The sequence below is a fragment of the Malaclemys terrapin genome, chromosome 2, assembly GCF_027887155.1.
Source record: "Malaclemys terrapin pileata isolate rMalTer1 chromosome 2, rMalTer1.hap1, whole genome shotgun sequence".
Lineage (NCBI taxonomy): Eukaryota > Metazoa > Chordata > Testudines > Emydidae > Malaclemys > Malaclemys terrapin.
The window spans coordinates 117155161-117181633 of NC_071506.1; the positions used below are offsets into that span (position 1 = coordinate 117155161).

Here is a 26473-nt window from a genome sequence, read left to right on the forward strand (position 1 = left end):
CTGCGGGGTTGTGAGGTGTCTGCCACAGTGACAAGGTGCTTGACACATCTCATTAGGTGCCTAACACATCCAGCAGGACCCTGAAACATCCCTGTTTGCTTGACATATCCCTCAAGGTGTCCATAGTCCCCAAAACATCCCACATGGTGCCAATATATGCTGCGAGTGCCTCACATGCCCACTGTTTGCTCAGCACTTCAGTGGGGTCCTGCCACATCCCTCAGGAGGCTGACAAGTGTCACATAGAATACAAATACTTTTTAAATTATCCAGCCATTTTTACTAGCACATGGTGGGAATCCTGGGGGACGGGGGGAGGGAGGACAAAGCTGATAGAAGGCAACTGCCCAGATTAAGCATTCTACAGCCAATTGCCACTCCCCATTTGCTCTTTAGAACATATTGCTAATGAGGGAGTTGTGCTGCAGGCTTCACTGCTATCAGTGTGTGTTTGGAGCAGGAGTGCTATGTAGCACTACCACTGTGCTTACTGCAGAGAAGTCTTTGAATCATGATTTGAAGATGTCAGTAACTCAGCTAGAGGTTATGGGTCTATTACAGGAGTGGGTGGGTGAGATTCTGTGGCCTGCAATGTGCAGCACGTCAGACTGATCATGATGGTCCCTTCTGACCTTAAAGTCTATGAGCATGAGAGGGTGGGGGAACAGACTACCACTATCAGTGTAGAGAGAGAGGTTTCTATGTTCCTGTATCTGTGGTTTGGGGGACTGGGGAATCCTATAGGACAGCGGTTCTCAAACTTTAGCAACCTGAGGACCCCCATTTTTATTTAATTTTTTTCATGGACTTCCAAGCCCCCTGCTCAGTCCCAGGCCCCACCCCTGCCCCTCTCTTTCCTCCCTGAGTGTGCTCTGTCTCCACTCCTCCCCCTCCCTCCCAGCGCCTCCTGCATGCGGCTGAACAGCTGTTCCGCGGCTTATAGGAGGCACTGGGAGGGAGGGAGAAGAGTTGATCAGCAGGGCCGGTGGCCCTGGACATGACTCGTGGACCCCCTGAAATACCCTCACAGACCCCTGTCTGAGAAACTCTGCTATAGGATGTATTTAGTGCCAGTATGGCTTCCTGTGGATTGTACCATTATCAATGCAATGGCTTCAACTATATATCCAGTGTTTAGGAGGATGTAAATTGGAGGTGGTAGTGATGTGGCCTAAGTTGTCAGTGTAGCAGTCACTCATGCTGGGGACCTAATTTTTCCTTTACCCCATACCATATGTAGTGATTTACCCCACTGTGACATGAATGCAAAATTGATTATGGGACAGCATAATACACCCACTTTGAATTCACATTGCACTGATATAAATGACTACAGAAGGTGCAATGGAGAATCAGGTCTAAAAATACAAATGACACATTGATCATGGATGGATTTTGATGCATTGTCCCAGTAGCATGCCAATCCCTTTCACTTCTCTGTTTTGCATTTGGTGAGACAATTAGCTTTTTGTCCCCTTTAAAACTGATGACACAATTTTTTTAAACATCAAAACCATAGGTGAAAATGTTTAACTCTATACTGAATCAACTCTTTAGCAGGTTGCTAAAACCTGCTGTAATAATTTTATTGTGAGTCTTAAGATAGTTTGTGTTTTTCTTAAAAGCTTCAACTCCTGGAGTCAGTGATTAAGTGAAAATAGGTTTCAGTGGTAGCCGTGTTATTTTGTATCAGAAAAAAAAAAAACAAAAAAACGAAGAGTCCTTGTGGCAGCTTAGAGACTAACAAATATATTTGGGCATAAGCTTTCCTGGGCTAGAACCCACTTCATCAGATGTATGAAATAAAAAATACAGGAGCAGGTATAAATATATGAAAGGATGACCTAACACTTGGTAAAGCACCCCCATCCTTTCATGTATTTATAACTGCTCCTGTATTTTTCACTTCATACATCTGATGAAGTGGGTTCTAGTCCACAGAAGTTTATGTCCAAATAAATTTGTTAGTCTCTAAGGTGCCACAAGGACTCCTAATTTTTTAAGTGAAAATATTAACTCCCTGTTGCCAATGCTTGCCATTTTTATCACAACTTTTGCAATATTTTGTATTTTTCTTCTTAAACCTCCAGATGCTGGAGTCAAGTCATTCTGTGAAAATCTCAACTTTCATCTTGCAAAAAGGAAGTTTCTAAGGCTGATGGTTGCAAAGAAATCCTTGAAAACATGACCCAAGTCCACCTTAAAAGCTCACAAACCAGATGACAAAAAGAACACCGTTTTTAAAAAATAACAATCTCACGACTGTAAAGCAAATCTCATGATTCTTTCAGCCTGTTGTGATTCTTAAATGCTAGTGGCTGGCAAGGCTGCAAACACCAACACCAGATCCAAAAATGTTTAAACCTTGGGGGACAGGTAAGACAGGCCCTGAATAGGCTCTTCAGCAAGCAGCTTCTGACACAGATTATTTAGGTCAGGGGTAGGCAACCTGCGGCACGCGAGCCGATTTTCAGTGGCACTCACACTGCCCGGGTCCTGGCCACCGGTCCGGGGGGGCTCTGCATTTTAATTTAATTTTAAATGAAGCTTCTTAAACATTTAAAAAACCTTATTTACTTTAGATACAACAATAGTTTAGTTATATATTATAGATTTATAGAAAGAGACCTTCTAAAAACGTTAAAATATATTACTGGCACGCAAAACCTTAAAGTAGAGTGAATAAATGAAGACTCAGCACAGCACTTCTGAAAGGTTGCTGACTCCTGATCTAGATGTTGGGTTACATTGTGCCTTACATGCCCAGCCCTGTGTGGGTTACTGCACCCAGCTACAGCATCCAAGTACCCCAACCCTGCTCTCCCAGCTCTGACCCCTCTGCCCCTATTTTATCCCATTTTGCACATGGAGAGGGCAGCAGCAGCTTCGCCTGCTATTACTGCGCATTCCTCTCGCTCACTAATTACACGGGTAGCAGGAGCTGAGGCTACACCGGAAACAGCTGCTCTGCATCTGGGAGGCGGCCGGAAGTAACCGCACTGTCCCACCTCTTCCTGCGCCTGCCTGCCTGGCCCCTCCCGCTGCGTGACGTGGGGGGAGGCGAGGTGGCTCCCGGCTGCTTCCTTATTGGCGGCTGCTGCGCGGCGCGTGGATTCGGGATGTCGGTTCCTCTGCGGCGGCTCCGCGAGACCCCGCGGCACCTGCTGGTGTGCGAGAAAAGCCACGTGCGCCATGAGCGCTCCCGGCACGCGGCGCACGTGCGGAGCCACGCCTACAACTGCCGCGTGAGTGCGGGGCGGTTGGTGGCTGTTGGGGTGCGGGGGTTCTTTGCGAGCGAGCGGGAGGGGCCCCCTCACCACCTGGCTCGGTGTCTCCCTCCCAGCTCCGCTTCCGGGTGCCTGTCAGGGGCCGACTTCCTCGCTGCACCCTGCGAGCTGCCTGGCCCTTGGCTACAAACGTGCCCCGGTTTCATGGAGCAGACTTAGAAACCCCTCTGCTGAGGCCAGCCCCTGGTGTAGGCGCGGCTCTGCTGCCACATCTGCAGTACAGGGACTGTAGGGCAGGCAACCTGAATTATAAGCGTAGGCCGACATTAGGGGTCATCCCCAGTTTGACCTGTTCAGTTGCAGAGTGGCAGCCGTGTTAGTCTGTATCAGCAAAAACAACCAGGAGTCCTTGCGGCACTCCAGAGACTAACAAATTAAAGCTTATGCCCAAATAAATTTGTTAGTCTCTAAGGCGCCACGAGGGCGCCTTGTTTCTGCTCAGTTTGTAAGGCTGCTCGTTGGGCTGGTGCACTTGTCTAGTGTAGACAAGGGTTCAGGCCTGGCTTGCACTTAAAATTTAGGGTGGTACAGCTGTGGCACTCAGGAGTGTGAACAATCCCGAGCCTATAGCTACGCTGACCTAACCCACGTGTAGACACCGCTCGGAAGGTGCCCGTCAACCTCGCTCCTGTCCTGTGGGGAGGTGGAGTTCCTACACCAAAGGGAAAAACCCTCTCAGTTGGTGTTGGTTGCATTTATGTTACAGGTTATGCTGGCCTAGTGCCAGTGACAACTATGCTGCTATAGTCTCTGTAATGTAGACATGGCCTTAGTAGATTTTGGGTTGTTAGTATTTCAGTCTAAGTGGTGTACACGATGATCTCTTTTTCCCTTCCTCTTCCAAAAATAAAAAAAATCTAAAATTAAAATAGCTGAGCAACAGCCTCTTTTTTGTATAAAGGTTTGTAGTGCCAATTTTTCCATGTACATCCGCTCCATTGATTATTTCAGTTCAGCTCAGCTCTTGGGACAGTTCTTCACAGATAGATGAATAAAGTTGTGTGACTATTTCCCCCCCCCCTCCTTTTTTTTTTTTTTTTTTTTTTTTTTCTTTGCAGAGTGCTGGATTTTTAAAGCAAAGAGGGAAAAACTCCAAAACTTGATATATTTTCAATCCAGACATAGGCGTGCACACGGGGTGTGCCAGGTGTGCCCGTGCACACCCTAATGCAGGGCAGTCAGAGCTGTGGGGGCGGGGCTGCGTGCTCTCTCGGGGCTGTGTGTATGGCTCCGCGCTGAGCCAGATGCTACTAGGAGCCTGAGGGGGGTTGGATAGGGTTACCATTCGTCCGGATTCCCCCGGACATGTCCGGCTTTTTCGGGTTAAAAATAGCGTCCGGGGGGAATTTGTCAATGTCCGGACTTCCCCTCCTTCCCCCTCCCATGCAGAGCGTGCGCGCGCTTACAAAGCAGCCGGTGCTCCGAGAGCCAGAGCTCGGACAGCCAGAGCCAGAGCCCTGCTTGCACTTCCCCCTCCTCCCTCCTGAAACTTGACACCCCCCCTCCTCTCCCTCCCTCCACTCACAGATCACCGGCTCCGACACTGCTGCCCTCCCCCGCTGTCGAGCACACTGCTCTGCAGCACAGTAAGGGGGCCGGGGGCCAGAGAAGCGGCAGGGAGGTTCAGGGGGGGGGGGTAGTCAAGAGACAGGGAGCAGGGGGGAGGGTTGAATGGGTCAGGGAGTTCGGGGGGGGGCTGTCTGGGGGTTGGGGGTGTAAGGTTTTGGGTAGTCAGGGTACAGGTGGGGGGTCTCAGGAGGGGGCAGTTAGGGGACAAGGAGCAGGGGGGTGTTTGGGAGTTCTGGGGGGGGCTGTCTGGGGGTTGGGGGTGTAAGGTTTTGGGCAGTCAGGGTACAGGTAGGGTCCTGGGGGGCAGTTAGGGAGAGGGGTCTTAGGAGGGGGCAGTTAGGGGACAAGGAACAGGGAGGCTTAGGTAGGGGGTGGGGTTCTGGAGGGCAGTTAGGAGCAGGGGTCCCAGGAGGGGGCAGTCAGGGGACAGGGAGCGGGGGAGGGTTGGGAGTTCGGGGGGGGGCTTTCTGGGGGCGGGGTGGATAAGGTTTTGGGCAGTCAGGGTACAGGTAGGGGGTAGGGTCCTGGGGGGCAGTTAGGGGATAAGGAACAGGGAGGCTTAGGTAGGGGGTGGGGTTCTGGAGGGCAGTTAGGAGCAGGGGTCCCAGGAGGGGGCAGTCAGGGGACAGGGAGCAGAGGGGTTTAGATGGGTCAGGAGTTCTGGGGGGGGCTGTCAGGGGGTGGGGGTGTGGATAAGGGTTGGGGCAGTCAGGGGACAGGTAGGGGGGTAGGGTACTAGGGGGCCAGTTAGGATGTGGGGAAGGTCTCAGGAGGAGGCAGTCAGGGGACAAGAGGCAGGGAGGCTTAGGGAGGGGGTGGAGTCCTGGGGGGCAGTCAGGGGACAAGGAGTGGGGGGGAGGGTTGGGGGTTCTGAGGGGGCAGGAAGTGGGAGGGAGTGGAAGGGGCAGGGGCGGGGCTAGGACAGGACGGGGGCGGGGCTAGGACAGGGGCGGGGCTCCTCCCGTCCTCTTTTTTGATTGTTGAAATATGGTAACCCTAGGGTTGGACAAGGGGCGGGAGCAGTCGGGGGACAGGGAGCAGGGTGGGTTGGGCCGGGGTGCTCTCACTTCGGGGGCAGCTCCCCCCTCCCCAGCGTCCCTGCATGCAGGGAGAGTCTCAGCAGAGGCAACACTGCCCGCTGCCTCCCTCCCAGCGCTGACCCGGTTGCCAGCCCATTGGCCAGGAACCCCGGCCAATGGGAGCTGTGGGGGGGGGCGGCGCTAGAGCTCCCAGACCATGCCTCCCCATCAGGGAGCTCCCCAGCTCCTCTTGCTCAGCCTGCCCCACCTCCCAGGACTGAGCCACCTGGGACCAGTGCAGGGGCCGGGTCGTTCTCGGCCAGCATGGGGGGGAGGGCTCGTCTGGGCCCCAGGCAAGAGGGTTATGAGGGGGGCAGGCCCCCTCCCACTCAGATTCCCCCACCAACCCCAGCTGTGACGCTGGCTCAGCCCAGGCAAGGCAAATAGCCCCCGCCCAGCAGGCCAGTGAGTGTGGCTGGGGGGCAGGCAGGCGGGGGCGCTGGGTCTCTGTGGATGGTGCTGGGCAGTGGGAGTCTGTGTGGGGTACTCCTGGGCCCCAGAGGGAATGAAAACAGTCCAGGTCCCCCTCCTGCAGCATTCTTTGCTTCCTTGCAGAAAATGAAGGAGAAACAGGGATGTGTGATTGGTAATGTTCATGGCATAGTTTGGGGGCATTACCCCCCAAATAGAGGTGAGGGGTGGGGGGGCCACATGGGGTGCAAGGTCACGCCACTCCCCTCCCCACCATTTCTGTGAACACAGGGTTGCTGCAGCCCCGCTGAAAAAAAGGTGCTGCTCAGCTCCCTGGACTTTGCAGCTGGACACCACCTTCTGGGTCCTAGGGCTGGTTGAGCTCCCTTCTGTGTGCTGGGAGCCATCCTTCATTTTGTACAACAGTGAATTGTGGGGCAGGGGAAAAGAGGCAGGGGGGAAAGAAGGGGGTGGGATGGGGAGGAGATGGAACGGTGGGGAAGGGGCATGGGATGGGGAAGAGAAGGGGATAGGGGAAGTGGGGGCCCAGCGTGCAGATCCCCTTGGCAGCAGCTGGGGCTTACCTGTTAAGCAGGCCCCTCAAACCCTCACTCTGACAAGCCCCACCTCCCCTGCATCTGTACCACCCTGATGAGCCACCCCCAGACACCCTCCCCACTGAGACCCAACCACCTACACCAGACTATCACCCAAATGAACCCCACCTCCCCTGCACCCAGACATCTCCTGCCCCCGCTGAGTTCCAACCACTTTCACTTGGTCCCCCCTGCAGACTCCCATTACCCCTACACCTGGAATCTCCCTGTACATCCAGATCCCCCACTGAGCTGCCTGCACCCAGACTGCCCCACACAGAACCCTCTTACCCACCCAGCCAATCACCGCCTCCCCAGTGCTACACATGACCTTTGTTGACTTACATCAGTCATAGCACTCTTCCACCACTGCGCTCCAGCTTGGTTGGCGCTCTCTGCGCCCGCCCTGTAAGTGCCATCACTCCATTGGTCAAGAGGATGTCCAGGGGGTAGGATTTGTTGGGGACTCTGTTCTGAGCTGCGACGTGGTAAGGGGGCTGGGCCGGGTGGGTTGGATATGGGCCAGAGGGTCTTGGGGGCAGTCGGGATGGGGAGTGGTTGGATAGGCATGGGAGTCCTGGGGGTCTGTCTGGGGGTAGGGGTGTCGTTAAGGGTCGGGGCAGTCAGGGGACAGGTAGGGGGTAGGGTCCTAGGAATGGAGTTACAGTGGGGGGGGTCTCAGGAGGGGGCAGTAGGGGAACAAGGAGCAGGGGGGTTGGGGGTTCTGAGAAGGGCAGTCGGGGGCGGAAAGTAGGAGGGAGTGGATGGAGGCGGGGCTAGGGCAGGGTGGGGACGGGGTTAGGGTGCAGCTCCCTGGTGCACACCCTAATGAAATGTGCTGCGCATGCCTATGAATCCAGAGCAAAACACTTTTTCGCCCATCCAGTTATAATTTGTCAGTAGGATTGTAGATCATATTTTTAATCTAATCATGTCCTTTTAAAGTATCATTTGGATGAAGTGATGATATATCAAGCTGGTAAAAACAAACAAAAATAATCTTATCACTTCTCTACTGGCACCTAAGGCTTTGAAATTAGTTATCCAACAAGATAATGTTGAAGGGGGAAGGGAAAGAGATCAGTGTTTACCAGCTGGTAGAATTTTGGTTGTTGGTATTTGAGTCTAAGGTCAGGTGTAAGCTCAGAAATTTGAATCTGTCACCAACAGAAGTTGGTGCAATAAAAGATATTACCTCACTCACCGGTTCTGTATAATTCTATGTATGCATTTCTGAGATGCTTCTTTAAAGGACATGCAGTTGCTTCTAGAATGTCTCTTACGCTGAGACTGTTAGTTTTAACGAAACTGGATCCATTATTGGTCTGCAAGTTGCTGTGTTTCAAAAACTCCAAAACTTGCATCACATTTAACAGCTACATATGATGTATTGAACAAGGTGTCAAAAACGGATAAACAAGCCAACAGCAGATAGGTATTGTGATGCTTTCTTGAGGTGGTCCAGAACTATAAGTCACCTGTTATTCTTTCTGCCTTAGCAAAAGAAGGTTTGGTTTGTGTTATTCTGTGTGACAGTTCCCTGCCACCACAGTCTCCTGTTAGCTAGCCAAAAAAACTCCTTAGGATTCTGCCACCCAAGACTGTGCCTTGCAAATTAATCCTTGGTGTACTACAATTCTCAAACTCTCTAGAAGCATCTCTCTGCAGCATCCAGCCCCTGTCACTGGATGCTGACAGAACTACCAACTCTGCTGCCACCAAAGAGACAGACTACACACCTGCCTGCTGGTTCTGCTGAGGATGCACACCTCTCTTTATTATAACAGCACTGAGATGAATTTATAATAAAGCAAAAGAAAGTTTATTAAGACCAGTGATTTAAGTGAAATTAAGCAGAGATAATAGAAACAGAAAATGGTTAAAAATGAAACAAAAGTATAACATGTTTCTGAGCTATATATAACCTTAGCAGGCTCCATGCTTTGTCTAAAGCAGTTTTCTCACCTACAGCTACTTCTTCGCATCATCAACCCATCTGGTTGGAGATCCACTGTTCATAGATGCAAAGAGCACTGACCTCTTTGTACCCTCAGTTATGAGTAGCAATATGTCCTTTTGCTGCTTATATTCCCCAAAGTTCATAGTCTTTGTCCCAAGAGTCAGGCTGACTCCCTGTGGTTCAGATTATGAGGTGTCCTCTGGTGTGTGCTGATGCCGTGCTATTGCCTCATCCTCTTGATAACTGGTGTTTTCCTTAGATGCAAATGAAAGGTCCATTGTCTCTGGCAACCCTGTGCTCAGTTTACATTATAGACATAGGCGAATCAACATTCCCTTTGTCTAGGACAAACGTGATCAAATCTGCCCCCAGAACTTCTTATAGAAACATATTTCCAGCACACATACATAACTCTTTATACTGCATCCATGCATCATCATGCAATGATATTAATGACTAGTGTGTCACCAGCTTTCACTTGATACTTCACACAACACTCTTTGTAGAAAATAACATCATAGCAATGTGGTAGATGTAATGAGTGTGTCATTGGAATTGGTATATTGGAAAAGGTACAGAAAAGGGCAACAAAAATTATTAAGGGTATGGAACAGCTTCCATAGGAGGAGAGATTAAAAAGACTGGGACTTTTCAGCTTGGAAAAGAGACGACTAAGGGGGGATATGACAGAGGTCTATAAAATCATGACTGGTGTGGAGAAAGTAAATAAGGAAGTGTTATTTACTCCTCATAACACAAGAACTAGGGGTCACAAATGAAATTAAGAGGCAGCAGGTTTAAAACAAACAAAAGGAAGTATTTCTTCACACAACGCACAGTAAAACTGTGGAGTCCTTGCCTGAGGATGTTGTGAATGCCAAGACTATAACAGGGTTCAAAAAGGAACTAGATAAGTTCATGGAAGATAGATCCATCAATGGCTATTAGCCAGGATGGACAGGGATGTTGTCCTGAGCCTCTGTTTGCCTGAAGCTGGGAATGGGCAACGGAATGGATTGCTTGATGATTACCTGTTCATTCCCTCTGAAGCACCTGGCATTGGCCACTGTCGGAAGACAGGATACTGGGCTAGATGGACCTTTGGTCTGACCCAGTATGGCCGTTCTTTATGTCAGGCCTGATAGGAGTTACAGAACAGTGGACCCTCTCCCATTGGCACTGAGTGCCTCTTAGGGTCACAGTATAGATTTTAGACTTATTTGTGTGTAAGTTATTTGTAAATTAATCTTCCTGGCTGCAGCGGTACCTAAAGCCCAGATCCTGCAAACTGCTGCACACATCCAGAACCCCATTGAAATCAGTGGAGCTCCATGTGGGTGTAAGGGTGCAGAATTGTGTCTGAAGATTAAAGGTACCAATCCTACAAGTGACTCCTTGGGGGTGGACCCCAGTGGTCACATAGAGCATTATCTGGAATGGGGCCTAAGATTGCATGCAAACATTTGTAACAAAAGATTGGAAAGAGAGAGCTTCTCTCTTAGAATCAAATTGAGTTGCATTTTGCAGCAGCAAGTAAGCAAATTGTAGTTGAGTTTACTAAGCCTCCTCTGGTTTGGCTGCAAAATTAAATGGTCACTGGCCTTTCTGTCAAAGTTTAATAACTGCAGTTAAACCATCTGAATGTTGCTGAAAAACCCAAATCCACTCTGTCCCCTCCCTTGTCACCACAGACCCCTGTGCAACCCTCAGTGCCAACTAGCAGAGAGCACAACATACCATAAGTCACATCAGGCCTGACGCTCTCATTGCCCCAACATACTGTGGTCATAATCTGTATCTAAATGATGTTGTGTAAAGTATCATATGCAAACCGTTAACATGTTGGTCCTGAAAATCATTGCATGATATATGTACGGGGTGTGTACAAAGAGTTAGAAATGTGTGCTGAAAATATGTTTGTTTGGCAGGCAGCACATAAAGCCCAGCCTGCCCTAGACTAAGGAATGTGTTTTTACTTGTCTGGCCAGCTTGATCACAGAGGACAATGAAAAGTATATTTACATATAAGGTAAACAAAGCCATCAAACTAGCAAGTGGGGAGATGATCACTTAATGATCACGATGGGGGATGGAGTCTGTACCTTCCTGGCTCTTGAAACAGAGACCGTGAACTTTGGGGTAATATAAGGGGGACAAAGAGAGATTTGAGTCATCCCGTCATCGAGGGAATTTAGGGTTCAGTGTCCTCTGAGCCTATGAAAGCTCTCTTGGCCTAGAAGGCAAGAGTATCTGGAAACTGACTATAGATGAGAAACCTGCTTAGAAAAGGGAACTTGCTGAAATTGTTTGCCACAAGAAAGCATATTTTGTTTTGTTTCACTTGTAACCATACCTGTTTTTTTTATTCTTATTTATTATCACTTACATTTGTTCTTCGTTAACAAACTTATTCTTCTTTTATTACAAAACCATGTCAGTGCTGTGTATTAAATTGGAGAGTGAATCTTCAGCTAACCTAACAGACTGATATGCATGCGGTCTTTTTTGCAGGCAGCAAACTTAATAATTTCTGGGAATGTCCAGTGAGAGGGACTGGATTCGGCAAAGAGATGTCTCTGTGGAACTTGGGAATTGGGGTTCACTGGTTGTTACATGCAAAGGAAGTTTTGGACTGGCAGAATCCTGTAGCGTTTGCTGGTGAAGAAGAAAAGCTGGTGTGCCAGGCCTCTGACCCGTTACTTAGCAGCAGCAAAGCTCTCGCTTGCTGGGTCTGAGAGGGGGTAGCACAGTGGCTTATAGTTCTGGGTACCCCAACGGAAGCATCACACCCTGATTAGAAAATTAATGGCTAAAACATTTTAATTGAGGCTCAGCGTCAGACATTCTCGGCAATACACTTCTCCCGAGTCTCACCCCCTCCCTTTTTCAAAGCACTACTTTTGTGTTAAGGTCTATCTCACTCTCATCCAAAGGGCAGCTCAATGCTGCCATGTCAGACTCAGCCTATTCCCAGCTCCCCTGTATTCTATTCTGTATGGGTTCTTATATTATGTTCATCACCTTAGTAGCTGAGGACTAGATGCACAAAGGTATGTAGACACCTAAATATCAGACTTTGGCACCTAAGTTCCAGTTTTAGGTTCTAATGCAATTCACAAAACTCCAGCTGAACCCTGTAGGCCCTTAAACTCACTCAGCACCTAAATTTTCAGGGTAAAAATTCCATAGCTACTTACGTTTCTGCCTCTGGGCCTGTGCACTGCTGCCTTGCTCTAACTATCTGGAATCCTGTCTCCTGCCTAAGCTCCAGAGCAACTTATGAACGGGGGAAGATAGGTGTTCACCTGCCTAACTTGCTGGTGGAGCTTGATCCAGTAGGTGTGCTCAGAGACTATTCAAAATCTAGTGTTTGGTTATAACTTTTAGGCCAGTGATTAGAGCACTCACCCAGGAGGTGGAAGACCCAGCGTCCAGTCCCCCTGCTCCATTGACTCTCTTTAATTATTTAGCTGCAGTGAAACAGCTTCGGCATGAGAGATTGAGGGAACGCTGTATCAGATTATCCCATAGCTCAGTGGGTAAAGCACTTGCCTGAGAAGTGGGAGACCCCTGTTTAAATCCTGGTAGATGGGGGGAATTTTGAACCTGGGTCTCCCTCATCCTGGGTGAGTGCTCTAACCACTGGTCACAAGGAAGACAGCAGCAACGCCTTCTCCTTTGATTGTCTTGTGTAGTTGAGAGCTTGCCTCGTTCATTCTCATAAGAAACACATTAGGCCTTAATCTGCTTGAATTTGGGAGAATAGCCAAACTACATTGAATGCACCTGATCTCATCTGAGTTTTTATGGATCAAGCAGGCTTAATTTGAATGGGGGGGGGGGGGAGGGTAAATCTGTGTCTTGCACCATGGAATGTATTCATCTTAAAAATGGACCAAATCCTACCCTACCCAAATCCATTCGTGCATGGGCATAACTAAGGACAGATTTAACCCATTATGTGGTAAATGCCCCAAATAGCAAAGGTAAGCATTCAAAACAGATTTTAAACTAACCTTTATTTTGTCTTAAAACCATACCCTTTGCAAAACCATGCTGTGCAATAATATCCCTTTCTGTAGTGCTTTACATGGCACTGTACTGTGTATGAACGATGCAAAATAGAGAACTGAGTCCTAACAAGGTTTAGTAATTGTGAAACTCAAGGGCATCTAGAGTGGGGCTATCTTAAAATTAGTTATGTGCTGAATTCGCCTCTTGCTATTTGGGGCACTCACCCATCTTCAGATACCTTTAACTCTTTAATTTTATGTGCTAATCTCTTTGAGGAGCTGAATTTTTGTTTGCTTATTTCTTTTCTTCAGCCCAGTTTTGTAATTTCGATTATCTATGTTTATATGTAAGATCTAATTTGCATTACAAATATGGTCTGAATAGGTGTCATTTTTGATCCCTGAATGTGGAATTCTTCCAGAAGCACTGAAAAGTGTTATCACAGACATTGGAGAGTATTATTTGGTGAAGAATTTATCCCTTCATGAATTGGTTACGCATGAATTTATCAATACATTCGTGAAGAAAGGTAAGGGGGAGCTAAAAATACATACAGTGAATATGAATGAAACCAAATGTCTTGCCAGTGCTTCCTGGAATAGTAAAAAGTGCTTGTGATAACATCAGGTTTTGTTTTGTTTTGTTTTGTTTTCTGTGAGTTTTTTGTACTGTGACATTCTTGGCATTTGGAAGAGACGAACAAATAGAGAAGTTTGCATCACTCTTCTCTTCTCTCTGCTCCCTGGTAAATGGGCTATTATACCTGTTATAGTGCAGAAGAGAAAGATTAGTGGTAGAAGAAATGGTGGAGAATGGACAGAAAATGTGGGGAGAGAGCAAGGTCACTGTGGTTTTTTTAAAAATTGAATTTCCATATTTTTTTTTAAGGGTGGGAGAACTAAATAAAGGGAATCCTGTAGTACACTCAGATCAGTTTATTCTCTTCCTCGTTAGAGTTTTTGGACAAATGCCTGAAAATGTACACTGCTCCTGACAACGTTTACCTTTACAACAGCTTTCCCCACATAATTCTTAACAGGAATGATCTCATAAACCACTAGCTAGAGAGTAAAGCATTAAACATTTGAAAGCAATAATTCCAAGATTTCAGAATGATATTTTTTGGATTCTAGCTCTAGAGGGCTTGAGGTAACAGTTAGTTATTTAGGGTGTGTCTACAGTGCAAAAAAAAGTGTTCTTAACTTGGATTAGCCAACTGCAATAGCTAATTTGTGTGAAAATAGCAGTGAAGACACAGCATCTTGGCTTTTACTCAGGTTAGCATCTCAAAATAAAATCTATAGGAAGAGGAGCCTAACTGCTAACCCAATTTAAAAGCCAAGTTGCTGTATCTTCACTGATATTTTAACACAAGTTAGCTACCACAGGGTAACTAATCCAAGTTAACACACCTTTTTTGTAGTGTAGACATACACTATGGTAGTGTTTTTCAAACCGTGGGTTGCAACCCAGTACTGGGTCACGGCATGTAAGGCACCACTGGGACTTTAAAAGTCCCGTTGGTGGTGCTGCCCAGCAAAGGCAGGCTAGTGCCTACCTTTTCCGACACCGCACTGCACCCCAGAAGCGGCCAGCAGCGGGTTCATCTTCTAGGAAGGGGGGCCACGGGGCTCTGCATGCTGCCCCAACCCCGAGCACTGTCTCTGTACTCCCATTGGCCAGAAACCAGCCAATGGTAGCTGAGGGGGAAGGGGGGATAGGTGCCTGCGGGCAAGAATCGCGCGAAGCCGCTTGCGTGCCTCTGCCTAGGAGCCAGACCTGTTGGTGGCCGCTTCCAAGGCACAGCGCAGTCCGCGGTGCCAGGACAGGTGGAAAGCCTGCCTCTACACCCCAGCTACGCTGCTGACTGGGAGCTGCCGGAGGTAAGCCCGCGCCCCAACCCCACGCCCCAATCCCCTGCCCCAGCCCTGAGGCGCCCCAGCCCTCACACACTCACCCAGAGCCCCTTCCTGCACCCCAAGCCCCTCATCCCCAGCCCTACCCCCTTCCGGTGCCCCAACCCCCTGCCCTGGGTTGTGGGCATCAACAATTTTCTTCAACTGGGTCCCCAGAAAAAAAGGTTGAAAACCATTGCACTAAGGTACAGCAAGCATTGAAATGTGTTTGTACATGGATGAAAGGGAGAAGCAAGATGTTAAAATCAAAAGTCTTGTTAAGGTTTGTGATCTCAATAGGTGAACATGTGTAAGGCCTGTGGCATTCTTTACAGGAATGGAATGAGGGAAGGTTAGCCCGGGTGCTCTAGCTGGGTTCCATTTGAGTAATTACAGTCTGCCTACCTGAATTCCTGAATTCTCCTTGCACTTTCAATTGGGTATGATTTATGCTTTGCTTTATGTCCTGAACTGTAGTGATGTGTTGCTGTTGTTTAATCGCAGCTATCTTCCAGCCTAGAGGTAACTGCATTTCAGATATTAGTGACGTGATTCTTCTCCATATAGTTTGTAATCATCTTGTGAAGTTCTGGGTCTTTCATTAAATGTCATTATAGAGATAGTAATTATGAATAAAATCTGCGAGTTCCAAAGAGGGCATGTAAATCTGCACATAGAAATGGTTTCTCCCTCTGGTCCTTCTTCCATCTTGAACATTAAAAATGGAACAATGTGTCTCCTGCTTTTGATATTTAACACTCTGAAGAAAAGGCATGTTGATGGCAGACATCCAGGGACATCCACCACTTTGTTGATGTCAAAAAGTTCCCTATCACTGAGGACTCAATCGTGTAGCAAAGGATTTTTTCAAATGAGCTGTTTTAAAAGGAAAGTAGTTGTCCCTCCATTAAGGATTAATTACTTGCTAAATTTAGGACCCTCTTTCTTACTGCTCTTATTCTCTTGAATAGTACTTGTGCCAACAGTTCCTATTCAAGCAATGGGACCACTCATGTGCCAAGATTACAGGACTGGGCTCTTGATTTTAGAAGATGAAGGTGGTTGTGGGATATGACTGAACAAAAATGTCCACAATAACAACAGCGTCCTCTCTGTTTTTCAATGTGACCCAATATCTGAAAAATGGTTGGACCAATTTTTTTTCTAATTTGGTGAAAAGAATCACTTCCAGGGTGAAATAAAGTGTTTCAATTTTGGGCCTGGAATGAATTTCATCTGGGTTATAAAACCCTGAAAATGTCACTGTCAGATTTGTAGAGGTAACATGAAAGTACCATAGTGGGAGAAGGCTAGTTAGTTGAAGTGCAGAAATCAAGCAGGATCTAAACAGCAACTGACTGATTTATTTATCTTGAGATGAGTCTAACTTAAATATTGCCAGTATATCTTTTGCGAACTGTATAACCTCAGATTGTACTGTTCCTTTGTGTTAAAGGTTCATGCTATGCTCTTACATACAACACAAAAATTGATCAAGATAATTCTGCTGCTCTACTACCGACTGGTATGAATTCATACTATTCATTATACATAGACATTGACTAATGCCTTTGATTGTTTTGTTTTTACTTGGGTTTTTGAAAGGGGTACTGTCAACTGGAAAATCATGAGTACATTTCTTTACCTATATTTACTAGTAATTATTAAAATGAAATATTAAAAAAAATGAAAGTTACTCTTTGTTGTTAATGCTCACGATTTATTTCATTTCTTACATCATGGAAAGTAAACTCAATTAAGTCAGTTTCACTTTTACTTATTTCAAATGGTCAGTGCTGCAAACCTTGGATTGCTAATGTTGTAGAGGAACGTTTGTGTAAAAACTGTTTTCATTGGAATTAAAAAACAAGCATTTCTGTTGATCTGAAACTTTATTGAAGGCTGCTTTTTACAAACTCTAAAATCTAAACCATTTTAAGTTGACCCTGCCCCCTTTAAAAAATATGGGTCAGGTGGTTTTAGTATATTTAGTTCTTAAAAGTACTGACTAATACTTCTCTCAAAGTATGATTAAGCATTTCACACATGAGAGTAATGGAGAGCTTTGTTTTGATTCACTGTTTTCCAAACGTCTTGAGATTTCAACATATTACACAATACATATTACAGCAATTACAGTAAAAATGTAAATCTTTTCATATCCTTTTATTTTTGGTCTCATTTGCTAATTGTCATAACCCAGTTTCCCCCCCCTCCCCCCTCTCCAAAAAAAGCAAGTGTTTGGCAGAGCACAAGTAAACTGAAATTCTTCAAGTAAGCTCTTTGCGGCAGGGATATCCTCTTTTGTATGTATATACAGCCACTAACCTCAACTCAGGAATTATGTTATTTAGGGTTCACTCATGCTAATTCATAAGACATATTTTGACAACCAACAATAATCTACTGTTAAGATTTTCCAGGGTTTCTCTTTGTGGTCCATTAAACTGAAACTGAAGGAGCCTGGATTACATTACTAACACCTAGTGATCCAGGTTTAACTTTATGCAGCATGAGACTCTCAAAGATTTTAAAGGGAGCTATGGAAGAGATAACTGGTACTAACAAAAATCCTTTCTGTTCATAGGAAAACTAATTATATCAGTAGACAAGGACACATATGAGGAGCTTGGACTACAAGGTCGTCCATCTCAGTATTCTGGTAAAAAAGTCATGAGATATAGTAAGTATTGTTTACACTAACAGCACCTATTCTAATAGTAATATCCATTTATAAAGTGTCTTAATAGGACACCAAAGTATCTCAGTTTAAGCTTTGATTCCTCTAAATTTGGTTAATCTCTGGGATGTTTTCTCCCTGTGTGCACACACTATACATGTATTGAGAGAAATATGTAAACTACACAAGTAACAAGAAGAGCACAAATAGAACATATACATTTAATATTTTGTTGATATTGTAAGAACTTAATTTCTGCATTTCTTGATTTATTTTTAATTATATATCCCTTTTATTGCAATAATGTAGGATGTGAGCATTTTTGCATTTTATATATTGTATGCAATCTCTGTATCTTCACAGCAGAAAAACAAAAAAACATAATTTTTTTTTTAAATGAAAGCTTACACCTTGCAGTTTCTGCAGCATTCTGCAAAGAAAAAACTAAATTTGAGAGACCCCTTTTGTTGAGAGAGAGAGAGAGAGAGAGAGAGAGAGAGGATTTTGTTCTGTTTGTTTGAGACACTTAAAATCTTTCTCAGGCAAATTGTCCTTTCAGTAGCCTCCGTGCCTTGCACACTGTAAAGAAAATTTGCAGTTCTTGGCAGATATCCTGTGGACATGCTTATGTCTGATTTTTTACAAATCACTAACTCTTTTAGTTCATATCCTCTCCCCACAAGCCTATAAGAGTCGTACATATTGAAAGCTAATTACAAGCAAAGATGAACTTTCAGAGTTCTGTTGGCTTTAAGTTATCTGAATAAAAACAACTGGTAGCAAAATAGGACATAATGCTAATTCATCAAACTTAAAAATGGCTCAATAAAATTTCTTCAGTTTTTTTTTTTTTTAATTCATCTTTGAACTGGGACCGATGGGTGTGGGAAAACAGGCTCATAATGGAAACAGTGCTGAAGCCATAAGTATGGTTTTTCCTGGTGCTGTAAGCTACAGCTTTTTTTCTTAAATACCAATGGTCTGTTGCCAGTATTTTTTTTAAAGCCACTATTTTGGCATGACAGCCCCCCTTTTCTCATTTCCCTCACAAAAGTGAGCTGCTCATTGCTGGTTTTTAGAAAGCAGTTAACTTAAAAACAAACAAACAAAAAAACCACCAAACAAACAAAATCCCACAACTTTCCCTTGATTTGTGCACAGTGAAGCTGAGACACAACAGAGAAGTTAACAAAATGCAGCAGTTGTAACGTCTTCTACATCAGAATAAAGAGAGAAAAATCTTCATTTGCAAAATGGAGAGCAACAGCTATATGACTAAGATTTTGAGAGAATGCTACAAGGCGTGGAGGGTTAACTTAAAAGGAAAAACAAAGTGTCTCCATAAAAAAGTAGTTGACAAAGTCTTCTAGTACTCTGATAATTCTTATAGAATCTGAATATTAAAGCTGAGCTCAGTTGAGTAAAATTTGCCCTTTCATCTTTTACAGTTGTTACCATTGACTTGACTGACTCGGCCTTTGATCCTGATAGTAAGAAACATAAAAGAGTGCTTTGGGCCTTGAAAGAGAAGAAACCTTTAGAATTTGATTTCCTGCTGTCCTGGTATAACACAGGTAATAAGAATGAACTGTAATATTAGAAGAATATTCAAATATTACTATGGATGACATAAAATTAGATGGGTGAGGTAATATCTTTTATTGGACCAACTTCTGCTGGTGAAAGAAACAAGCTTTTGAGCTTACAAAGAGCTCTTCCTCAGGTCTGGGCTGTGTGAAGAGTTCTGTAAGCTAGAACGCTTGTCTGTCTCACCAACAGAAGTTGGTCCAGTAAAAGATATTACGTCACCCAACTCGTCTCTCTAATATCCTGGGACCAATATGGCTGCAACAACAATGCATACACCAATAATTAGATATCATTCTTATTTGGGTTGTAAACTTGTAATATAGTGACATTTTGTTACTTAAAGAACAAACTCTTGTTGATGGCACCTCAAAGGTGCAGTGACATGAAGTAAAATTGATCAGGAAGAAAACTGCAATTGCTGTTTGATTTTGAAATTAACGTACAACCATTGTATGTCCTGTTATTGGGCCTTTTGTGAGGCTGGTTAAAAAATTTCCATTGAAACTATATATATATTTTTTTTTACAGTTTTTTTTTTTTCTTCATCCAAAAAAAAAAAAATTTTTTGATTTGGAAGTGCTGCAGTGGTGCCTCATGGGAGTTGTAGTTTGTTTGCCTCATGTCCCCGTTTTCCTCTATAGGCCAGGCTCCTTGGCCTGGCTTCGTCTGTCATGATCCACTGCCTCCCCTCTCCAAAAGGGGAAACTGTGGTACATTATAGGAGTTGTCCAACATCAACCAGGAAGCCTGGCCTATAAAGGAGCACAAGGCACTGCAGCAGTATTTCCAAGTCAAAAAAGTTTGGTTTTCCACATAAATGTTTTATGTTTTGAATTTTTGCTGAAAAATTGAAATTTTCCATGGGGAAAAGTGACCATTTTTCAAGCAGCTCTATGCTGTTCTTCTGACACGCAGAGTACAAGCTCTCTTGTTGGTGGCCTATATAGAACATCTCTTCAGGAACAGCCTGCCACTGTCTTTTTTCTCCTTTCATCCAATGATTTCAAAGTGTAGGCAGGGACATTATAAAAATTGCTTTTTACCAATTGGATATCTTGTTTTTGAGTCTGTTAATATATCTTGAAGAGATGGTGTGGGAGAAAAGAGGACAGACTCAAAACATAATGTTAGTGATAGAACATCATCACCTAAATATAGTTTATTTGTAATAAACTGTCATCTAAGCCTCCAAATCTGGTTAACGTTTCAGTGGGATGATCAGATTCTCCATTTGCATTCTTATAGAGAAAGAACAAGTGGAAAAGCATAATTTTTCCTTTCCTGTGGCTATTTATTCGGAAACATTAAATAAACACTCATCCTTGAAGATGTTCTGTAATACATGAGTTTAATTTTTATTTTGCCTTAACTGTTGCTAATGACAAATTGAACTATACAAATATGGCTCAATAAGGTTTCTGAGCTTGCTGGATCTGAAACTGTACTTCATTTCCAAGAAAAGAGGAGAAGATATAAAATCTAGGGCTCTGGCTTAAGTAGATAGCATGTAAGCAGTTTTAATTTCAATTCATCATATAGAGCATCTCACACATCTTTTCTTTACGGATGCATGTAAAGGTTTCAGTTTAGTTTGATACTCAGTGTTCCTTTGTTGTTGCAGTTTTATAACAACTTTGTGGTCTGTGTTGTTAGGTGCAGAAGGATCAACACTGATGTCATACTTTTCCAAAAACCAAATACAAGCCCATCAGCCAAAAACAACATTCAGCACATTAAGAAATTTGCAGTGTCCAGTGTTCCATAGTAATGAACTGCAAGGAAAGCTGGAAGAGTCATGCAGTGCACAGGAACTGTTTGAATGGCTAGGTGCCGTTTGCAACAAAGTTGGTTTGTAAGTGTCTGAACTTGCCTTCATCTTAAATATTTTTTAAAAAACATAAGCCATAATTTACTGCCTTTGATGCCTGACAGTAGGCACTTCAGTCTTGAGGTACCTTAAATAAGTGACTTGATTTTTCACAGGTGCTCAGCACTTCTGAAAAGCGGACCATTTATTTAGAGGCCTAAATATGTATTTAGGTGCTTCATGGTTGATGCACAACTCTGAAAATGGTAGCGTTGGTATAGAAAATTTGCAGTGTACCTCATCCAGATTATTTCTGTTTTCAGAGACAACAAGTCATTTAGCTTCTTATCAACCTATTGCTGTCCTCAGCCCAGCACAGTAGTGGAGCAAGCCTATTTGTGCACAATCACTGGCTTTATAGTCCCAGAGAAGATAATTCAGTTATTGGAACAGCTATGGTAAGGGCGATCAGAGTTACATTATTATAACATATTTACAGTTTTAATACTTTTCCCCTTCAAAGTGTTTTACAAAGACTAATCTTCAAGACCCCACAGAGGTGAGTAAAGGATATCCTCCCCAATTTACATATAGGGAAACTGAAGCAAAGAGGTTAAGGCCACAATTATCAACAGTGACAACTGATTTTGAATACCTCAGCTTTGGGGGACCCAACTTTGAGATATTCTAGTCTTGTTGTTTGTTTTTTTTAGTGTTAAGCAGCCACAGCTCTCGCTGAAGTTATGGCAGCTGTGGGAGCTCAGCATTTTTGAAAATCAGGCCCACTGTATGTCATATTGGGCAAGTCACAGCCAAATTTTCAACTCCTAAAGCAAGTCACACTGAGCTTTGATTAAAACACAGATGTTCTGGCTCCCAGTCTTAAGACCACTGGACAAAGCCTGGTCTTTATTAATATTAGTTTATGATTTGTAGTCTGGTTCCCTTCTGGTTGCTGAAATACTAATCCACAAAAAGAGTCCGTTCACCAGATTTTCTTTCCATATGTCTTCCACTCTGACGTTGGATTGTTCTATTATCCTAGTCACAAATAATGCCAGTTCCCTGCAAGATGGTGGCTGCCAGAGGCGGCTCAGAAAAGCTAGTTTTATTAAAAACAACAAGTATTTCTAATTAAAGTACAGCTCAGTTACATGTGTCAAAGTACATCATACAATATAAATCTTCAGGGGTGAAGTTCTTCATTGTGAAATGCCATTTGGTCCCATTTCTTTTGTTTTTTGTTCAGTTTTACATAAACAGTTAATATTAAAATATTTAAACTGAGCAGTCTCATAAATATTTTAATTTAAGGCAGTATTAAGGGTCTGAAGGAATGCTAGTGTCTCAGCAGGAAAACTACAACCCTTTGTGCTCTCCATATGTACCTTCTAAAATGATATGACAGCAGTTGGAATTTCTCATTACACTACTGGGTGTCCCACATTTCAGTAAAAAGTGATTTTTATCTCCTTTAGTTATACATTTCAGTTAAGTAGTTAGGTCTCTAATTCCATTCTGGTGTACTTCAACATAACTTATTGTTCCATTCTAATTAGCAGTTAATGTATTTTTCTTTTCCAGTTGCTATTTTGATGAACCAAAATTGGCGCAGTGGGTGACCTTAACCGTACATGGCTTTGCAGACAGCCCTGTTTCCTGGAGAGAAAGTGAACATGGTTTCCAAAAGGGAGGAGAGAACTTATACAATTTTGTTGTTTTTAGGAACCTGGACTATTGGCTTCAAATGGCTGTTGGAGCAAATGATGATTGCCCACCTTAAAAGTTCTGCCTATAGGAAAGTTTCTTAAAAAGAATTATCTGAGATGTGCTTACAAAAATATCAGACAATTAATTAGCCATTGAAAGGATCTATGTATATAGGAAGTTTTTCATGTTAGCATCTTATTGCTTCCACGTGACAACTGGAGAAGTCTTGTTTACTGGAATGTGTATTTTTGTCATATCTATTTTTAATAAAAAGTGAAACATCTGTTCCTTAGAAATCTTGTTACATATTCTACAAATATGTAATCTTGACAAAATGATAAATGGTTTTCTAAATCATGGCCTTCTGTGTTAAAAACAACAACAAACAAACAGCACACCCTCCACTAATCAGATACCAGGAACAGAAATTCTACCTTCCAACACAGAAAGAAATTAAAGCAGCAACAAGGGGTCTGCAGTCTGGGAAAGTTCTTAGCTCCTATAAATATTGAATATGGCTGGTTCACTTGACAGAAGCTTTATTGGATGTTTTATTTTGTTATGCATGCAAACTGCTGCAGTTATTGGATAAGTCTACCATGACCCTGCTTTATAAGTCTTTGTTTAGGACTAGGTGATGCCACGTTTCAACTTTCACCTGTTTCTGTCGTCACAAAAGATTGAATTTTTCTTTAGTAGGAAAGTGTTTGTTTTTTCCCTGCCCCCTCCTTTAAGTCAAGTGGCTAAAGGGATTTGGCTCAGGCCTTGCTGGAAAATTCATCTTCAGCAAGAGATCAAGCATAAAGCCTTAAGGGTAAGAGTTAGATCTTCTTGGAGAGTTACAAGCATTTGAAAACCAATGCTTAGCAGGGAAAGTGTTTTGTAACTAGCTAGGAAGGCTGCTACCAAACCCTGCTCTGCTATACCTCTCAGAATTATTTCTTTCCAGTAACTGCCCCCAGTGTGCTAATTATTTTCTAAACAAAAGAAAGGAATAGTCCCAGCCCTGAAGAGCTCTTACTGTGTTCAAAAATAAAATGGACAAAGGAAGCAATACAATGTCTACAGACAAGGTGGCTAAATATATAAATGTTAATGACTCAAACTCTCCATTAGCCATCAACTAGTTTCTATAGGCATAACACCAGAGGTGGATCTTCAGGAAGGAGCTGAATGGAGAAGGAAGTGGCTTTGCAGCTGATCTCAGGAGGGGAGGTGGGCATAGCTGTCAATCAGGTGGACCAGACTAGCAATGCAGAACAAGGATTGATAAGCAGTGCAAGCAGCATTATGTAGAGCTTACAATGGAAGGACAACAACCTTAGAAGCTCAGACCTGCTAACTGCGCTGATCTTCTACATAGACTCTGGGTTTTCAGACTCTTTTATGGTCTGCAGGAAAATTCCCTTCAGATTGGCCACTAGTTCTCCATACCGTTTAGCTGTGTAAACAAAGGACTGGGAGCACTACCAGAGCTCAGCCCTTTGGGCAGAGAGCCACTAGGGTGCGGCTAATTCCTACTGGCTCTGCAGCTCCCCACCCGCTCTCTAGCCATTCTTACCACTCACTAGTGAAGATACTAGCACTGCTTACCCCACACCAATCCCTCTCTGTGCTGCTGTAGTTGCCTTCCCATAACACCTGACCACCACACACCCAGCTTGCTCCCTCTTACCATGGGAGTTTTCTGTAAGAAAAGGACTGATAGTATTCCCCCCCCTACACCTCTTCTGACATCTGCAGGAGTGGGTTGTTAGCCTCTTCCTCTCCTTTCAACCCTAGGGAATACCACTGAGGGCAACTACCTGCTTCCCCAGCCCTCTAAAGCACTCAGCTCTTCAGGGGAAGAGCATTGCTAAAATCCCTGCCTGTCCAAAAGTGCTGCAGCTAGTCTCCTGCTGAGATGGGAGAGATCACTTGTGCCCTAAGAAGACTCCTCTGATAGGTGAGGGGGTGGAAAGGCGCTGGGAGCAAGTGTGGGGGCAGTGGCATGTTGGAGAGTGGTACAGGGAAGAGTGGGTGGGTGGGTGACATGTAGTAAGCTTCACTCCTAACTTGCCCCTTATATGAGGGGCTCGGAGTGGAAGGGCAGGTATTGCTGGTATCTTTCCCCCACCTCCTGACCTACGCGGAGGCGGCAGGAGAATGCGGAGCGTGGGGAGGAGCTGGCTGTCCGGCAGGGAACAGCTGCTGCGCTGAGATCAAAGGGGTGAGCGCTCAGCGAGCAGTCGGGACGCTGGGGAGTGGTTTTCTGACCGCGGGAAGGGATGCCACATGATTCACTGGTCAGATTCAAGCCTGGGAAGAATTGGTTGTATGAGGCACACGGGGCTTGTTTACCAGGGGGAGGGGAGGCAGGTATAGGAGCCGGCAGGCAGGGGGTTTGGAGTGGTGACTGAGAGGGGATAGGGACTCTGCACTTATGGAGCCCCCCTTCCTCCCCCTGTGAGCTCTGCTTATCATAGGAAGGCACGTGTACTTCTCCCCTCTCCCTTGCAGCTGGGGTAGGCGATGGGAGGAAGGGCTGGCTCGAGAGCCTCAGCCGCTGAGCTGCATTTGGGGTTGATTGGACGTGTGCAGAATGGGTGGGTGTGGTGAGGGCGGGAAGGAGTGGCTGTGCGCATTCAGTGCAGTGTGGGTGGGGAATGAATGGGGCTAGGAGCTGAATAAACGCTCTCTGGGGAGAGAGTAATAATAGGTGGGTTGGACTAAATGAAAACTGGGGTGTATAAGACTATCAGATAATGCCCTTTATGCACCTGAATGCTAATTAGAATGGACCAGTGTTTTGTCAGCAAGTATGAGAGCTAATGGAGAGAGTTTTAGTTGTAGTGTTTTTTGTGTGGGATGATGTGGGTATGGGGGAGATCAAAAAGGAGATGAATTGAAGAAGAGTCTTTACTGAAGGGACAGAACAAGACAGATGTCGTGGAGGTAGAAGCAGCAGGATTTGGCATGGTTTAGATATAGGGAGCAAAAGAAAGAGTCAAAGATACTCCACAAGTTATAGCAGTTAATTAAGGTGGGTGGGGGGGATGATGTTGACTGTGATGGGAACTGGAGGTAACGGAGCATGTGGTAGAGCAGAAAACAAGTTTGGGTTTGTCCATGTTAAATTTAAATTGGTGGTGAAACATCCAGCAGATGTTGGAGAGATTGAATGAGATTCAGGATTGAGTGGATGGAGAAAAGTCTGGAACCAGTGGATTCCCAAGTCACTGGTATGGAGATGATAGTAGTAAAAATCATCTCAGTGATTGAAATTTCCTAAAGATAGGGTGTAGTAGTCTTTTTCTGAAATAAGGCCTGCCCCCTTATTTTGCCCTATAGTAGGCTGCTTCGTGCCCCCCAGCTGCACAGCCTCTGGCAGCACATTTCAGAACCAGCCAAAACTTAGTCCATCCAAAATACTGTTTTGTGGTAAACTAATTAACTGTTGTTTGCATTGTACTAACACTTGGAGGCCTAACCAAACAAACACACAGTAAGAGACAAGCTTACAATGTAAACAGGAAAGACCGACAAAGGGGGAAAGACAGAGGCACAAAGAGATGAAGTGACTTTCCTAAGGTCCGTGGTGAAGTTGAAATTAGAACCAAGGTCTCATTGCATGTAGTCCAGTGCCCTAGCTACAAAGCCTATCCTGCTTCTGATGTTGTTAACCATATTATTAACATAGGCTCTCAGCTCTATCATTACCAATTTTTTATGCCAAAGAAATATTGGGACAAACTGAAGTGTTTTCCTTGATCTATTTCATACATATTCTCAGAATAGAGCTTGAATGTTCTTCAAATGTTGGAGTATTTAAATATTTGGTCTTTATGAGTAGTAACAAGAACTTCAGAAAACTCCAGTATAAACTGTGGCAAGCT

General features: G+C 44.6%; 1 protein-coding gene across 1 annotated transcript; it reads left to right on the forward strand.

Moving 5' to 3' along the window:
- The first annotated feature begins 2960 nt into the window (after positions 1-2960).
- Positions 2961-22881, forward strand: RPP40 (ribonuclease P/MRP subunit p40). Its single transcript, XM_054018533.1, has 8 exons — positions 2961-3245; positions 13301-13445; positions 16268-16336; positions 17399-17494; positions 18940-19065; positions 20735-20933; positions 21212-21346; positions 22473-22881. Exons 1-8 carry the CDS (start codon positions 3120-3122, stop codon positions 22669-22671), a joined length of 1095 nt encoding a protein of 364 aa, XP_053874508.1. The 5' UTR covers positions 2961-3119; the 3' UTR covers positions 22672-22881.
- Positions 22882-26473: the final 3592 nt, after the last annotated feature.

Excerpts from the sequence above, each read along its gene's own strand:
- RPP40 (XM_054018533.1), top strand. The coding sequence starts at position 3,120 with ATGTCGGTTCCTCTGCGGCGGCTCCGCGAGACCCCGCGGCACCTGCTG. Across the intron at positions 17,495-18,939 it reads TAAAAAAGTCATGAGATATA|TTGTTACCATTGACTTGACT; the intron begins GTAAGTATTGTT and ends CATCTTTTACAG. Across the intron at positions 20,934-21,211 it reads GTTTGCAACAAAGTTGGTTT|AGACAACAAGTCATTTAGCT; the intron begins GTAAGTGTCTGA and ends TTCTGTTTTCAG.